The 18,593-nt window shown below is 43.9% G+C and overlaps 1 protein-coding gene across 1 annotated transcript in view; it reads right to left on the bottom strand.

Annotated features, from left to right (window-relative positions):
• The window catches only part of srms (src-related kinase lacking C-terminal regulatory tyrosine and N-terminal myristylation sites), a gene marked incomplete at its 3' end in the record, with an annotated part of 32,000 nt that extends 13,736 nt beyond the window's left edge, over positions 1-18,264 (bottom strand). Inside the window, exons 1-5 of the mRNA XM_083976302.1 lie at positions 17,771-18,264; positions 13,191-13,312; positions 11,042-11,208; positions 1,710-1,857; positions 321-479 (exon numbers count right to left, since the gene is read on the bottom strand). Of these exons, the coding sequence (XP_083832428.1) occupies positions 321-479; positions 1,710-1,857; positions 11,042-11,208; positions 13,191-13,312; positions 17,771-18,150 (976 nt within the window). The 5' untranslated portion in view covers positions 18,151-18,264. The remainder of the gene's footprint in view (positions 1-320; positions 480-1,709; positions 1,858-11,041; positions 11,209-13,190; positions 13,313-17,770) is intronic.
• Between the last annotated feature and the right edge of the window lie 329 nt (positions 18,265-18,593).

Raw genomic sequence — 18,593 nt, 5'->3', positions numbered from 1 at the left:
CTTTGGATTTGAGGGGAAGAGATTTAACGTCACTTGGCCTAAATACTGTTTCAGAAAAAGAAAAAAAAAGAAAAAAAAAAAAGCTAAAGGTAATGACTGAACCCATGAAAAGCTGAAAGGACCCTCAGGTACAGCTGCAGTGGCGTGTCCTCTGTCTGACAGCATGTGTGTGATGTTTAGAAACAGGAACCTGATAAGGACCTGATTTACCGGCAGCTGACATTTCAACTTTTATGACCCTGGCTTAGGTGTGTGCAATCCAAACATGTTTGTGTATATGTGTATGTGTGTGTGTGTGTGTGTGTGTATATGTGACTCACAGGCGAGGTAGGACTTGAGACTTCCTTTGCTCATGAGTTCGGTGACGATGTAGACCGGCTCTCCTCTGGAGCACATGGCCAGCAGCTGGATCAGCTTGGGGTGGTGGAGGTTCTTCAGCGCCTGGACCTCCTTCACAAACTCATCCTGCTTCGTGTCCTCTTGAATATGAGGGAGAGGGAGTCACTGTCTTGACAATAATCGGATCTTCCTACCTTTTGCTCACCTTTCTCTTAAAGGGATAGTTCAACATTTTGGCAAATTGGCCATTTCCATAATCCCTAGTCATAGCAGTAGGTTTGTTACCTTTAATTGTCAGTGCAAGCTATTTTTAGAATGGCGGAGCAGAGCCGCGAGCTGCTCAGAGCTACGCTACGGAGGCTAATGGGATTTCTTGGTTTCCATCATCAAACTCATCCAATACACAATCCAACAACTCCAAAACGCTCTGGTGGACAAGTTGTGACCTGCACATTCACCATGCTATGAGATAATAACGTAGCAGCTGGCGGCTCTGCTCCGCCGTTCTAAAAAAAGCTTGCACTGACAATTAAAGGTAACGAACCTACTCCTTAGACTATACGGATTATGGCAATGGGCCAATTTGCCAAAATGTTGAACTATCCCTTTAAATGTCACATTCAATTTTCACCTCTCGTCGCCTCATCTGTTTGACCCTCTCACAAGAGGTCTCCCCTCTTTTGTTTCAATTTTAATTTGTGGAAATAACACACATTACACATTTCAAAACATCTACCAACAATAACAAAGAGACGGCATTGGTTAGATTAAAACAGTCTCATCAGTTCTGTGTATGTGCATCCTCCAAATGTGTTAATACTGTAAACCACATATGTTTCTCCATTTTACTTGCAAGTACAAATCTCTCGTTGACTTCATGTTGCGCATGTTCAAGATTTAACCAAAACATTTCTCTGCAGTTTTTCCCTCACCTCCCTTGCTCTGCCCATTCAAAATTTATAAAGGCATCTCTACCTCTATTTAATAGGCTACTGAAATAGTCATCAGGACTCTCCACTCCTCTCAACCTCTGCATGGGTTTTTACTTTTGGTTTCAGCTTGTTTTTGCTTTCCTCATAGCATCTATTGTGCTGCCATGGTTACTTTACGAAATAAATATAAACATAGAATAATAAAATGTGCATCATCAAAAAGTGCATCATGATCTGTTAAATATTTAACAGGACTTTCGGGTGCAGCCTGGCTGGACGAGGACAGTAGCCTAAGTGTTTTTTTTTTTTTTTTTTTTGGTTTGTATGACATTTGTGTTGTTCCTTTCAGGTGCACACGATATATAGTAACTGTTTAGAGGAGAATAAATACAGGATTTCACACCATTCACCAGCTTCAGTGTCTCCCTGCACTCGTACCTTGTTTCAACATCTTTATGGCCACTCTCTTGTTCTCTGTGGTCCACAGAGCCTCCCACACCTCTCCGAAGTGCCCCTCTCCCAGCTTCTTGTGGAGCCTGAACTCCTCGCGAGGTCTCTCCCACGGCTCCATGTCGAAGAGCTCCCGCTGCACAGAGACGACAGGGTGAGTCCACACACTTGTCAAATTCGTCACAACAGTTCAAAACAAGTCGGACAGGCCTCCGCCGCGGAGATCCACACCGTGACCGAGCCAACGCAGCGACTGTGTTGACACTGACGGATTGCGCAGCTGAAATATTGTCCAATCCATCAGTTGTACAATAAAGTGCTGACCGAGCACAGTGCAAGGCTGCTGAGTCACAGAAACAGCCTGGACTGTGTGAAAATGTGAGAGTTGCTTAGTTGCAGGATTTACTTGATCCCTGTCTGACCGCGGGGCAGAGCGGGATCTTCACTGTCAGACCGTCTCACACAAAAATGTTTCTTTGACTGTTGATCAAAACTGAAGTGCCCTGGACGCTGTCCTTCAACACTTATCACTGTTTTCTGACTTTTATACTGTAATCTCAGGTGTGTGTTTTTTTGTCCTCCCGTGACTGTGATGAATGTGAGTCCAATCAGTAACACTTTATATAACTACACACTATTAAGCATTAGTTAATACGAATAAATATTGAATTCTTCATTTATAAAGGCATGGATGGCATGGTTAGTATAGCCTAGTCTATAAATACAGTTACCTAATGCTTAACTAATGCTTAATAGAATATATATATATTTTTTTGATGCACCTGTAGATTTTCCTTATGATGTCAATTGAGTGAAATATGAATGAATGAATGAATGAATGAATGACATGAGTTCAGATGCTTTGTGACAAATTTATTGTCTTTCACAATCAGGCGCTACAAATCATTTTGTCCTATTGATCAAGTGCTTTGGTAAACATGAAATGACATGAACAGATAAATAAAACAATAAAACATGATTCATAAATTAACAGGTAGATAAAAATGACGTGACAGATCAAGTTAGGTTCATCCATATGGATTACACATGACAAAGTGTTGACTGATCATTGAGCCCTTGTTCAGTTTTTCTGTGCTGTTGAAGCTTCAACAACACAAAATAACACAACCGTGTGTATTGGTGCGTGTGTGTGAAGACAAATGCTGCAAAAATGTGAAATAAGCAAGGAAATCCAAACTGAAATGAAATACACTTGGCCTCAGGTTCCTGCTGCGTCTCCATCCATCATTTAAAAACACTTTCTGTTTGTGGCATCAAATTACAGTCTCTTACAGTTCTCCTAACTCTACTTAATTAAAATGCCGTCTCGCTTATAATTACTACGAGCTTTAACACAGCCCTCTGATAAGTTTATTGGGCCTTTAAACACACGGGATAAATCTACTTGCAGAGCCAGAAGGCTGACGGATGAATCAGACTTCAGACCACAAACCACGCCACATCAGTTTTTATTGAAGTTTTTCTCTTTGCAGCGTATAAAAGGCCGGAAAAGGGATTTTGAGCCAAGTCGATAAAACCTGATTGAGAGTGCGTTTAGTGATTCGTGTCAGTGGCTGAACGTTTAACTGGTGGAAAAGGTGGAAGATGGTCTGAACGCAAGCTGATTTATTCTGGTGTGCGAGGTCGTAAAAAATCAGCTGTTGGACTGTTTAGGGTCCAGCTACGCATGAAAGAAAACAATTTAAAGAGGGATAACTAGCCACTGTCATTTTACTTTAAAGGAGACATATTATGGAAATATCACTTACAAGGCATTCTTAAAGGGGACATACTGAATTATACTTTCTGAAGGTTCTTTAACATACTGTATACTGTATTTGGGTGTTTGTCTTGCCTTCCGGTCCTCAAAATGTGAGAATTCAGAAATAAATCTGTAATGTTCAGGCTCCCTAGGTTGAAATCCATGTGGTTTTCTGAGCTATTCCCCGAGTTGTCTTCCAGTGATGTAACTAGGTTTCGAATTTGCATAACACCACCCCTACCTGGGACCAGTAGAAGGGGCAGGGCAAGCAGTGGTTCATTTGCATTTAAAGGGACAGGCAGTGAAACCAGCCGTTCTGAACAGGGCTGTTTTGAGAGGATGAAAAGAGACGTGATGTTTGATCCTTGGCTTATTTTGACCAAACCATGTCAGAGATAAGTCTTTAAGACACCTGGGAACTATTTTAATTTGTGGAAAGGGGGTATAATATGTCTCCTTTAATAATTCAATATGATAGTCAGGATTCAAAACAATCACATTGGCTGGCTTGAAGTGCCACTTTCTGATGGATGATTGAGACCCCAACAACACTTAGCTGAGATGAAGTTTAGGGGTTTAAAAATGAAACTAGAGGCAATAAGAAAGTCACAGTCTGAGTATTTCATGTGAAATAAATTAAATGAGGAAAACTAATAGAAAACCGAAATGAAATGTAAAGAAGTGTAAAAGTTCTCCTTCAGACCTGACTTATCATGTGTTGTGTGTATTCACCTTCATGTGTGTGTGTGTGTGTGTGTGTGTTTGCACTGTATAGTTTGCGTGCCGAACTGGAACTTCATATTTCCGTCATGTTTTCCGTCATTAGAAGTTTGACCGGAGCTCTTTGTATTACATCATCCTGCTGCTCCCTCCTCTTCAGCAGTAGATTCATGGCACCTGGCTGGAAAATGAGCCCAGTTTAATGAACTGTTTTATCTTGATGAAGCAGCTCCTAATATTTGCACAGTGGTGGTGGAGTCATTAATCTGCCCATTCTGTCTAAAACTGGTTCAACTTTGTGCTACATTATGGATGATAACCTGGTCAATGCTGTGCGTCCACATCACCCAAACATCATTCGCCCTTCTGCAGCGGCTAAACCAGCACATGATAAACAGGCTCGTCTGAAATGCATCCAAGCTTCTTCCAATTTGTGACTCATGGACTCATTTGGAAAAACTAAGCATGCAATAAAGTCTGATCAGTTTCAGCCCTACCGCACAATAGGCCTGCAGTTGAACACCTGGGATAGAACGGCACAATGGCAAGGCGATACACACATGATAATATGTTGCTATAGCGATGGTGTATTGTTTACAACAAATTGTGTATTTTTAATGTTATTATCAACTAATACATATATGGCTATAAAATTGTGATTTCTCTTGATATTGAAACTTATGTTAAATTCCCCAAACATCACATCCAGTTGTGAATACTGTGGCAATGGACGCCGGTAAAAGTTAAAATATTTTAACTTAGGGCAGCATTGCCGGCTTCCCCCAAGTTTTACCGTCGTTCTCTCGTCCACTAAAATGACATCCGGTGTGCCGTCTGCTGGACTTCATGTGAACGCAGCATTAGAGTTACTCTTAGTGATGTCATTCTAAGAAAATCTTAGAATTCCTTCAATTCTAAGAAAATTCTAAGAAAATGATTAGAATTTCCCCTTAAAGTTAAGTCTGGGCCCGTATTCACAAAGAATTCATCCAAATCTTGCACGATTTGCGCCGGCGTCAGTAATCGCCGGCGCAAATCGCGCGAGATTTGGACGGACCAGGAAGAGGAGCTTCCGCTACAAACAAGCTTGAAATATAGACTAATTAAAAATTTTTCGGGACAATTCCGCTTTTCGGGGCTTCAATACAAGACGGACATTACATATGAGCAGCATGGAGGTATTTGGATGTTTTTTGGTGTCTTTTTGTTACGAAGACAATTGATATCCATTTGCAACCGTTATATGGACATGCACTGCTACGCCGAGACCCCCTGTAACTCAGAGAAGCCATGGATAACTCTGAAACTTCTCCCAGCCCTTAGTCGACATGAGGGTGAGTAGATAATGAGTGAAATTTCAGTTTTGGGTGAACTATCCTTTTAAGAAGAGGGAGGAGGACTTTTAAGAGTTTCTTAAGTAGAGAAGGAAATGATGGAAAGACATAGAGATTGGAGAAATATTCTGTGATCGGTGGATTTCACTGTCAGTTCATCACTAGAAGTGCAGTTGGTTTTGTTTTTCCTTCCTTTTTCTAACAACCAATCGGAGCTTAAAAAAGAATGAGTCATCCCTAGCAATGGGGTCAACCACACCTCCCCACTAAGATAAAAGTTTCTGTCCCCTCCTTGCTCAGAGTTGCTCTCAGAAACTTCCTAAATCACTTAAGCTAAGACTCCTCGCTAGGAATTTTTAGTCTGAGTTAGGAGCTCTCTGAGAGGAATCTTTGTGAATACTGGCCCTGATCTTGTGATGATGATGAAATACAGTGGTTATAATTACGTACAAGATAATGCCTGCATACACATGATGTGTATATTTGTGTGTTACAGCCTCAGACTCACTGCTCTGCCTCTGCTGGGAGGCAAGAGCGAAGAGGAGGAGTCACTGACTGTGGCCTCTGAGAAGATAACATCTTCTCTATCAAAGACTTTTTTCATTTTTCTGCGAGGAGCTGCAACTTGATGCTCGCTATTCATTACGTAATACCCATTTATCCTTAAACATCTCTCTGTATTTGTCACGCAGCCCTCCCCGGGCATGTGAGCGGCTTTTCTGCTCGTAGTGAAAAACGCTCCAGATAGTGAGGAACCTCTGCTCCGTCTTCTCCTGCCGGGACTCCAGCTGATGAGCCATGAAGAAAGAATCCAGCTCGCTGAGGCTTTAATTTAAGCTGCAGTGCAGAGATAGGGCATGGAACTACGACACAGATATGTCTTTTTATTCTAAAAAAAAAAAATGCTCCAAATATTTCATTCTCTGCTTAATTACACTCCAAACACAGTATATATATATATTTGCCTCTTGGTATTAATTTATGCATGAGATGGCGCTCATTAAATTCCTGCAGCAACAAGAGAAGAAGAATATTCAGGAGCTTTGTTGCTCTTTGTTAGAGACTCACCCATAAGCTGCTCAGATGAACAGATACTGGGACGTTCTGCTCATTAAAACCAGATCGTCTGCTGCCTGAATACTGACTTGAGTTATCAGCAGCCTGAAGATACCGAGTCATTATTGGCGGCTGATTCTCTATTATGAAATTTTATAAATGATTCTTTCTGCTGTTGAATGTCTGCCAGCTAAAGAGCGGGGAGGGGGGGGGTCACCATCTCACCAGTGCAGGACTCCGAGCTGATCCACAAATAGGCGAAGAGGTGGGGCATATGCATGGCAGACAGTTGAGGACGAAATAATTAGCCCCCCTATGGAAAATGTCACTTTTTTGTAAGTATTTCCCAAATGCTTTTAAACAAACAGAGCAAAGAATTTTTTAACACAGCTTTTTCAAACTTCATAGTTGTTTCTTGATGCTTGCACTAATTTACTTTGACCACAGAAAGGGAATTATTTTACAAAAACCAAAAACTACCGAGGTCAAAATTATTAGCCCCCCTGATACTAAAAGTCAGTTGTGTGTCCTTTTTTTTCTTAATAACAGAATCTTCCACGTCTCCTGTGGAATTCCAGCCCATTCTTCTTTCAGAAATCCCTCCAGCTCCTCCAGACTTGATGGTATTCTGCCATGGACCTTTGTCTTCAGTCCCCGAACAGATTTTCAATGGGATTCAAGTCAGGGCTTTGTGCAGGACAGTCAATAACATTCACTTTGGTCCTCTGGGGGTAGTTCTCTGTGTTTTTGTTCATTGTTGTGTTGGAAGACAAAGCAACAACCCAGACCCAGTTTGACTGCTGACTGCTTAAAGAGATAGTTCAACATTTTGGCAAATTGCCATAATCCCTATAGTCATAGTGGTAGGTTCGTTACCTTTAATTGTCGGTGCAAGCTATTTTTAGAACGGCGGAGCAGAACCGCGAGCTGCTCAGAGCTACGCTACGGAGGCTAATGGGATTTCTTGGTTTCCCTCATCAAACTCATCAAATACACAATCCAACAACTCCAAAACGCTCTGGTGGACAAGTTGTGACCTGCACATTCACCACGCTATGAGATAATGAAACGTTACAAGACGGAGTTGTTTTCGAGAAAAATGCAGAGACTGCTTGGTGAAAAACTGTCCCCGCTGGGAACGCGAATCAGCAGTTTTACATAAATTTGCCTCGTAAACAACTTTGTCTCGTAACGTTCCGTTATTATCTCATAGCGTGGTGAATGTGCAGGTCACAACTTGTCCACCAGAGCGTTTTGGAGTTGTTGGAACAGCTCGCGGCTCTGCTCTGCCGTTCTAAAAATAGCTTGCATCGACAATTAAAGGCAACGAACCTACTGCTAAGACTATGGGGATTATGGCAATGGGCCAATTTGCCAAAATGTTGAACTATCCCTTTAAGGATTTCTTTCAAAATCTTCACATATTCTTCTTTCCTCATGATTCCTTCACTTGGGAAATACTTATAAAACAGTGACATTTTACATAGGGGGGCTAATAGTTTCGTCCTCAACAGTACACTCCCATCTGCCACTCAAAGTGGCCACACCCTCAGTCGTGCCGACCTCTAAGCCTCGGTGACATTTTAACAGGTGAATTGTACAAATACTCCCAACAGTGTTGCCAGGACTGACGAAATTAGCTGTAGAGACCAAAGCTGTTTCAGCATCAAACTGTAAACGCATTTCTTTCTTAACCTGAGAGTCTATGGAGACTGACTCACTGATGTAATCTGCCTCAGACCAGCCACCAGAAGAATTGCGGCTTGCAGTTGTCGCCGCATGCTACGCTGTGTTTACACATTCTGATAAGTCCAGATAAGTGAGTGGAAACGCAGGTGAGTTTTCGGCTGACACTCACTGAGGGCGTGAGGTTTTCAGAGTCTGGTGATAAACTACACTACAGCCTCAACCCTGTTCATTCAGCCTGTATTTGTTCACATTACGTCAAATGTGCACCATTAAACATCTGCTAAAAAGCCATCAGCTGGTTACTGTTTGCAGTGAGCTCAAGGACTGACACAAGCGACATGTTTTAATGATTAAGTGGATTTATGGATCAGAGATGTTCTGGATTGTACTAGATCTTGAAATATGCATCACGTCTGTGTTTAGATCCGAGTAAAAGACTTGGTGTTCAGACATCAAAGGTTTTAAAGGAGGTTAGTAGGTAAAACACACTGGCAATACTATAAAATAAGTATCATAGGAAACATAATTGTTCAGATCCTCTCCAAATGTCCTAATATCTGCTTAAAACTACTGTATTATTATTTATCAGAGTCCATCTATCACATGGTTGAACAAAAATGTCTGCAGGGGGAGGGTCATGCTACGGCGAATGGTTGTCAGGTGTTAGGACACCTAAGACACATTTCCAGTCAAAAGTGAATGAATGACATACTCAGGTAACCACAGCAACAGCGATATTAGAAAGATTTATGCGTGTTTAGCACTTAGCTTGGCTCCTATTGAAACACAGATGACAAAGTATACAAATGTATATTAACATTATTCTTATTCTTATTATTCTACACAGGCTGAATAAAATCACCATCTTCCCTTTGTGATTGTGTACGTGTGTGTGTGCGTGTGTGTGTCATTACATTACTAAATCAAAACTCAGCACGTGTGAGATTTGAGTGAAATATAACCACATATTTACATACACAAACAAGCTGTGGGAGTGGATGAGGTTGATTTTGTGTTGTGTGCAACACTGTACTTTTATCTTTGTGAAGACCAGTGAGACTGTCTTGACCTGGCGTCTAAGGGTGTATTCACACCTGGTTCATTTGGAGCAGTTGTGATGAGATTGAGATTGGTTCATCTGGGCAGATGATACAACAAGTGGGCTGAGATCGCTTAGAAGGGTCTGAGCTCGTTTCCATTCCAGCCTTAGAGCTTTTCGTTTGCAGTGAGAACGTAATCGACTCAACTACTGACAAAACACGCAACACGCTGCTGAACTTCAATGGTTCTCAACGACTGGGCGCAGGTTCAGCACGAAAATATAGTATACCTAGGATGACTCGGGTCAGCTTCCTTTTTTTCCAGGATTTTCATTTTCAGGCCCATTGGGACCTCTATTCCATGTTTTTTGTTTTTCCCGGGTAACCTCCTTCTCCTTCCGGGTAAGATTTCCGACCAATCAGAGAACAGTTGGTTCGCGCATGGCATTTGTTTACATTTTTGGACCGCTTGGGACTGTTGCCGTGGGAACACAAACAACCCAAAAGAAGAATGCTACAACTGTATCGGTTAAAGCCTACCACACACATAGAGATAATCGGGCTGATTTTGCCCCGATTTTCCCCCTTCCGACCACGGACAGACATCGCCCGATTATCTTAAGCTCTTAAGATTATCTTATAAGATTCTCTTGTAGTGTGTGGTGTGTTAAGAGTCAACATTCTCCCGACAATCGGCTCGGAAAACATTCGGCGCAGATAATCGTAAGTATTAAACATGTTCAATATTTACGATTGTCGGGGCCGACAACCGTGGCCGTTTCAATCAAAAGTCATCTTGTGTGTGGAAAGCCGGCGTTTTGCCAAGAAGTGCCTGCTTGCCGAGCTCTGTTTGCCGAGCTCTGCATGCTGCTCGCGGCGAGCCACTTCTCCGCACAACACCGGCGACCTCACAGAGAGCCACGGTGCAGCCCTGGCATTACATGAGGTTCACACAGACATTCACGCATACACGGGAGATTTCCTGATGGCCGATAGCAAAGACAGTAGCGCTCATAGCCGGCAACAGCCGGTAATAGAGCAGCCATGTTTAAACAATCATGTGACCGCCGCTCACAGCCCGTCACGTGACAGCGCACGGCTCCCTATTGGACAGCCGCTTGACTGCTCAGCATCCGGAGCCACAGACACACACAGATGGTATCGTTGTAAAGGCTGAAGTGTCCCGCTTTCATTAAAAAAAAAATTGCGTCACTCTTTTTGTCCATTCCGGAAATAGATCCGAAGGAGTAGCTACAACGACACCCCTGGTATCGCTGCTGATGCCGCGGATCTCTTTCTGACCAGAGGGTCAAGATTCTGAAAAATCTTAATGTGTGTGGTGTACTGTGTTTGGAATATCGCAGGACACCACACACAATACGATCAAAACTGTTCAATCACAGATTTTTTTATCTTCATGTGTGGGGTCTCTCACAGATAAAAATCGGTTGAGATTTAGAAAATCTTTATGTGTGCACCCCCCTTTAGTCGCTGAATCGGAACAAAGCAAACAAGCCACAGGTCTGAATACACCCTGACTGTCTGTTGCTGAGCGGGCTGTGGACAGTGACCTGTGTGTTTCACCACTCGGCGTGACTCTGTCCATTGTTGGATTTAACATTTGGAAGTGCAGCTTTAAAGTAAAAGACGCCTCACGGTCCCTCCGGGTCATCACAAGAATAGAAGTAAAGACACTGTGTGTTCATGTCTCTGTCCTACCTGCTGGGCACAGGGCTCCTCCAGCGGCACCCCGAGGCTGCGGGGGTTTTTCTGGTAGTAGGTGATGAGCTCGCCGAGCGTGGCGAAGGAGATCTTATCTGAGACGAAGTACGCTCCGATGGTGGAGCGCTGGATCCTGAAGTGGTACACTTTACCGTCACTGCGAGCTGCAGGACGGAGAGGAGAGTCACAGTTATCAAATGTGAGGCAGAAGTAAACACTGCAGTTATTTCACTATGAAAATCTGAATATTACTAACATAATTAATAATAATATCAATATTTGCATTGCACAGAAGAAAAAAAAACACACACACACACACACACACTCCATCGCTCACACAGACTAACTGACTGTCTCTGTGTAATAGGAGACCAGCAAAGCAAAGATTTCACTGTGTGGTCCAAACTGTTGTGCGTTAACTGTGCACATGACACACTTCTTGTATCCTAAAAATATGATATTAATGTTTGTTTGAAACGCTGACACTGCCTTGGGGCTGAATACAACAGCAGACAGTGATGTCAGTGAATATTGTGTAGTTCTACTGAAACATGTGAAAACAACCTCGACATCTGATGAATATCAAAATGTCTGCTGCGCGTCTTTCACAAAGATCTTTAAGCTCGGATGGAAATTTGGAGCTGTGAGTTGGGGGGACTGAATACATCACTGATTTTATTTTCAGCATCTTTATAATAATATTAATAATTATTATTATTATTATTACTTTGTGTCTCCTCTCTCTCAGTTTCTCCTTATTATTATTTGTACATTCACTCAAAGAGAAAGACAGTCGTGGCAGTGCAGTGAGACCATGGGCTGTTTAAATTTGCTATATTCCCTTTATAAAAAGAAGATTGTAGAAATAAATAAATGAAATAAACACAGCCGTGTGTTTTTTTCAACCAAGCAAACGTTTATCATACAGACTAGTCAGCCTCTTATGTGTGTAATGCAGGTCCTTGCTGAGGAAGCTACAGGAACATCAAGAGGAAAAGCAAGGTAGCTGTTTTATACAGCATCACAACATGAATGGAGTTGAACGGAGAAGCTGAATGCAACTGTAAAGAGGTAAAAAATACTGATATATCAACATGAGATCTCTGAAGTTTGACAGATCATCTGAGCTGCATTTTGTACACCACAGAGATTTTTCCAGCCAACACTCAACAATCACCTCCAGAGAGATGACATCAAGGTCACAGACTGAGGGACTGTTCTGTTGCCAGTTACTATATTTAAACCCACCGTGAGTAGAAATTGAACCTTTCTACATAGTCAGCAAAAAAGAAAAAAACATGACCCGAGATAAACTCACTTAAAAGAACAGAGCCTTCACCAATCTCCTATGTGACAAACCAAAGCTAGCATCCTGATTGCAGTAAGCTGAAAGTAATTTACACACAGCGGCTTTAAATATCCTCACCAGAGCTTCCTCTTTGCCTCATGGAAAAAATTAGGTTGAACACATACTGTAAACTACAGTCAGGATACTGGCTCCACCATGCAAACGAGTTAAGGGAAACCATTAACTGTCCAGGTATATGAAAATGTGTGTGATAGTGTGGTGGCTAAAGACAAAGACAGTGCATCAGAGAGAACTGTGTGGACTTGTGCCATGAAGCCGAGCGCCCTGCTCTGCATGATGCACACAGAGCACTGATTATGCATATTTCAGGTGGACCAGCACAGTGGGAATTAAACGTTCAACTGCAGCATTTTCCCCCTGGGACCTAAAGGACCTTGAAGGAGGGAGAGGGGGAGAGAGGGAGAAGAGAAGAGGGGGTGGTGGTGGTTGGGGCAGAGAGTCAATGAAAGGGTGGAGAGGGGAAAAAAAAAGATGCAGACGCAGAAGAAGGAGGCAAAGCCAGAGGACGGTGGGGATAAAAAAAAAAAAAAGGACAACAGCGATGAAGACCATTAGAGAGGAGGCTGTGGGCTGATTCACTGTGGAAATGTAGGTTACTGCCAGAGAAGAGCAGAGGATACACTCTGCACTGCCACCGTGCACAAAGCCTGAACAAACAGAAGGAAACAAACATGTGGAGCAACAACCGAGAGGAACTGTGGGGGGGTTTTGATAAATGGTGAAAGTCAGAGGTCGCTGCCGGGAATGGAGAGATGAGCGGAGGGACGACGAGCCTACCGGAGATGGTGTACTCGTCACTGTGGCTCTCGCTGATGCGAACCAGGAAGGAGCCATCTTTGTTTTGGGAAGCCAGCAGCAGCTTCTCAGCTTTCACCCTGTTTATGTTGCCGTAGTACCACCTGATCAGAGAGGAGAGAGAGAGAGAGAGAGAGAGAGAGAGAGAGAGAGGGATGAACAGGTGATCACACAGCATGTGAAGGAATGAAACAAGAGATAAAGATGTCAGGAGGAATGTGTTACATGTGCAAGCAAACATTCACCAGCACACACACACACACACGCACCCAAGTACACAAACGAAATCCAGTCAGTGTCACCAACTGGTCCGGTCAGTCAGAGAAACTGGTTCTACCAAGCAACTTTTCCCAATGTTTTAAACCGGATGTGAACGTAACATGAGCCGTTTCCCAACGAGTGCAGGTTCTGTTGGCAAAAGGGAATTACAGAGCGGGTAGTTGGGTCAGTGGAGACGTCCCACAGCTCCACCGTGTTTGATTCCTGCCTGTATTTACTTTATCTTGTCAGCACAGCAGAGAGCAGCACAGGGCGGGCCCGCTCTCTGGATGACGCTCGGGTTTCACTGAAACCAACAGGGAGTGACACAAAGAAGCAGGAGGAGAGAGGAGACAGAGACAGGCTTCTGACACCACACACACACACACTGTATAATTACATAACAATACATCTCTGATAAATCTAGTGTGAAGCACGTTCATTTAGTTTTTCCATTTCTTAAAGCAGAAGTGAGTGATCCGGTCGTTTTCGCTAATGCTGCGTTCCAGGCAGGCTTTTGAAATCGTAAATTACAGCTTCAAGTCACAACTTACGACTTTGTAGCGTTCCAGGCAACCCACTCGTGTTTTTCCGACCTGTTTTACCGGTGAAAGTCACTATAACGGCCACTCGTAACTTCCGAACGGTGAACTCGTACCAGATCGAACTGGTACGACTTCACGGTCGGAAAAATACGAGTTTCCTTGAACACACCATAACAGTCCTCGTCGCTACGTCACCACATTCACGGCGTCCCTTGGCTGCACACACAGCCCTGCATGCCGTTCTCTCTCCTCATTGGATAAAAACTGTAGGATACGATAAATGTTTTCTCTTCGGCTCAGAGCAGAGCAGAGGGACTGAGAGACACGTGTTTCAGTCCAAACACTCTATGTAAGTGATTGCTGTCGGAAGATATAACTATTTAAGACTTATATTAACACAAATATATCACTCACTTCTGCTTTAACTGTAAAAAAAAAAAAAAAAAAAGAGCCTGGGTGTAATTCACCTCATCTGCTCATTTCAGTGCACATCAGACAAGACCCGGGACATTTCATTTTCCCCAGCCTTAAACTATCCAAATAATAATAACAACTCATCTGAGTCTGACAAATGTCAAAAGCGACAGTAGCTCCAGGAAGTATCAAGTTTATTAATTGAAAAACCTGTAGTAGCCCTAAAGTAATTCTGTTAAAGGAATAGTTCAACATTTTGGCAAATTGGCCCATTGCCATAATCCCTATAGTTTTAGCAGCATGTTCCTTACCTTTAGTTGTTGGTGCAAGCTATTTTTAGAACGGCGGAGCAGAGCCGCAAGCTGCTCAGAGCTACGCTACGGAGGCTCACAATGATGAGGGAAACCAAGAAATTCCATCATCCTCCATAGCGTAGTCCTGAGCAGCCTTTCGGCTCTGTTCCGCCGTTCTAAAAATAGCTTGCACTGACAATTAAAGGTAACAAACCTACTCCTAAAAAGGGATTATGGCAATGGGCCAATTTTCCAAAATGTGGAACTATCCCTTTAAACTATCAAAATAATAAGTTGTAATTATAACAACTTATCTAATGTCAAACGCAACAGTAGCTCGAGGAAGTATCAGGTTTATTAATTGAAAGACCCGTAGTAGCCCTAAAGTAATTCTGTTAACTTTGTGAAAAATGTCTTCACTTCGTAGCTGTGGGATACTGATGCAGAAATTCAAATGCACAGTAAAGTGTGGCTCAAGATCAAAATCAAAATGTGGCCAAGTGCAATATCCAAATAAACAGGAGCTGCATTGTTTGTTTTTTTTGTTTGGATGAAAAAGGTAAAATGTGTGAATGAAGCATCCTGGTGTCACAGAGATACTCAGGCTTCTAGATCATACACTCCGGTCGTAAAGGAAGGTGTGCTTGGTACAAGATCAAACAGATGATGATTTTCAGTGAAATATTAAATGCAGATATGACCATCTCAACTGAACTCAAAGCAGGATCCCCCCCCCGCCCCCCGTATCATAATAAATGTGTAGAAAATGTGAAGAGTAAAAGCACCAATAAGAGTTGCTGCCCTCTGGGACCTGAGAGTGACATCGTGGTGGGATAATAAAGAGCAGAAAGCAGAGTGAGGTCAGTGAACTCACCACTCAGACCAAGAGCTGGATGATTATAAATGACTCAACACCAGTGTCTCTAATGAACTTCTCATTACTATGATTGAACACTTATGAGGGGGGCGGGTGGTCCGTGATGCTGCAGCGGTTCTCGTGCTCTGGTCCCCCGTCTTCAGGCTCGGCGGTGTGTCCGAGGACGGCCGGATGTGCGGAGTCCGTGTCGGGTCAGCGACGTGAAAACAGAAAGTGAGGTCAACCTTGGAGAAGGGAGCTCGGCTGAAACATGATGACTCCCCGCAGGCTGGATGAATAATGGAGGACCTGCAGCTGCAGAGCGCTGACCACATGCTGCCGCTCAGCTACATTTAGCTCCAGCCTGGTGCAGCAGCAGCAGCAGCAGCAGCAGCAGCAGCGGCACTCACATCCAAACCTTTGTGTTCAGCTTTGCTTTGAACATCAGGAGGATGCCAGTAGACGACAAGTGCAGAATTTCGAATGATTAGTTAAAGGGATACTTCAACATTTTGGCAAATTGGCCCATTGCCATAATCCCTATAGTCTTAGCAGCAGGTTCCTTACCTTTAGTTGTTGGTGCAAGTTATTTTTAGAACGGCGGAGCAGAGCCGCGAGCTGCTCAGAGCTACGCTACGGAGGCTAATGGGATTTCTTTGTTTCCCTCATCGAATTCATCAAATACACAATCCAACAACTCCAAAACGCTCTGGTGGACAAGTTGTGACCTGCACATTCACCACGCTATGAGATAATAATGGGATGTTACGAGACAGAGTTGTTTTAGAGGTAAATGCAGAGACTGCTTGATGAAAAACTGCCCCCAATCCCATTAACCTCCGTATTGTAGCTCTGAGCAGCTCGCAGCTCTGCTCTGCCGTTCTAAAAATAGCTTGCACCGACAATTAAAGGTAACAAACCTATGGATGGATTATAGCAATGGGCCAATTTGCCAAAATGTTGAACTATCCCTTTAATCAACAATCACTGTGCAACTCATTTTACAGCCGATTCTTCATTCAGAATCTTTTTTATCAAGAGTTCCAGCTACTCCAAAGTGAAAATTTGGTGCTTTTCTAGGTCCAGTGTGATCTTAAGTTGAATTTTGTGTGAGTGTGAGACTGTTGGACAGAACAGGGGAAACTGTGGTGAACCCTTCTAACTATCTTTCTGACCACAGACTTTCTCAACAATGGGGATGTTCACACTCAAACTGCTCATTCTTTTTGAGAACAGTTTAATATGAAGGAAGACAAAGAAACCCCCCCCAAAATTCACATGTGAGAAGGTGAAGCTGTTGAATTCTGCTCTCAGATACAGTGAAACTCAGAACAGGTTAAATAGTCAAGCTGTCACACAGGAAGGTCTGGTGAACGTCTGGCATCAGCGCTCAGCGTACAATTGTACAAGATGCTTGCCCTTTCATTTTCTGACAGTTGCATTAACAGATTAACAAATGAGAGTAAATGAACCGTGAACTGTCATAAATCCATCGAGGGTCATTAAATCAGAGTTGCAACATTTATCTCATGGGCTGTCTGTTCAACTGTGACTGTGCAAAGGGTATTTCTGATAGGTGCACTGATGTGTTCGCTGTCTGCTACATCCATCAGTGGATTATCTACTGTCACCACTGAACTGTCAGTCTTCTAGTGTCTTCCATTTATTTCTTATCCTTTTCTTACTTATCTTTTTGTAACGTGAAGGGAGGCAATCATTGCATGTTTTTTGCGCATATGACAATGAACAGCTTCAATCTTGAATCTCAGACGACAGCTCCAGGTTTAAAGAGGTTCAGTCTGAAAATCATCACATCTTAATCATTTTTGTATTTTTGCTTGGAAGAGACAAATCAGTGGTTCAATCCACTGAACAATCTTTGTGTTTGAGTGTTGAAGTTGTGACTTAAACAGCTCACAATGACATATTGACCATGAGCACAAGTGTTTGACAGCTGGGTCAGCTGTCTGTCAGCTCGCTGCTGCTGCAGAGACACAGGAACTTCTTCACGTCCCTCAGGATTTAGATCGATCAGATAGTTGATACAGATGATGTTTCTGAGCCATGCAGCAGGTTCAAGTCCAGATCCACTCAGGTGACTCCAGGACACACACACACACACACACACACACACACACACACACACACACACTGAAGAGGAACACAGTACACACGGTGTGTGACCTGAACACTCACTTGTGTTTGGCGAACTCGTCCTGCAGCAGAGCCACGTAGTTCGCCGGGATCAGTCCGGACTCCAGAGTCCCGGTCAGCTTCTTGGCAAACACGTACTCCCCCCGCTTCTCGATCACCGACAGCTTGTCCCCTTCCTTCACCGTCAGCTCGTCGTCGCTGCGGGCCACGAAGTCGAAGAGCGCCGCGTACAGCTGCACCGGCCGCTTCTTGGGCGACGGGACGCGGATTTCGCCGGAGACGGTGCGGATCTCCGCCGCCTGCGCCCCCGGGTTGGCGATGACATGGTTGTGGTTGGGCACGGTCGGGTAGCGGAATTCGGGCCATAACCAGTTCCACAGCCGGCTACAACACGGCATACACGAGCGGCAGCAACTCTCCATCCCGGGACATGAAGGAACGCGGCGGCGGCGGCGGCGGCGGCTTGCTTCGCGGCTTCGCTCCGACACCGAACAACCAGACGCGCTTCAGGCTCTATCAGTCCGCTGAAAACGGCCTTTTCCAGCCAACAGTCACCAGCCGCTCAGTCCTCCGGGTCCCCTCTCTTACTCTGGCTACAAACATACTGCACCGCCAGCAATAGTTGGGTAGATTAGCCGGAGGAACCGGTTTTTTCTGTTGAGATCACGGATCTTAGCTCCGCGCCTGCAGTGCGCACGGCGGCTGCGGGAATGCGGAAACGGGAATGGAGGCCATCCAAGTCGGATCGGAACCGTGCAAGGACTCGGCGGTGGCGACGCGACCCAAGATGAACCGAGGATGTGAGAGCATGGTGGTGTTGATCCGCTGTGATCAATCGATGTAGGGGCGGAGGAGAGGGAGAGAG

The sequence above is a fragment of the Trachurus trachurus genome (genome assembly GCF_905171665.1).
Source record: "Trachurus trachurus genome assembly, chromosome: 7".
In the NCBI taxonomy this organism is placed as follows: domain Eukaryota; kingdom Metazoa; phylum Chordata; class Actinopteri; order Carangiformes; family Carangidae; genus Trachurus; species Trachurus trachurus.
This window is presented reverse-complemented; position numbering and strand designations above follow the sequence as displayed.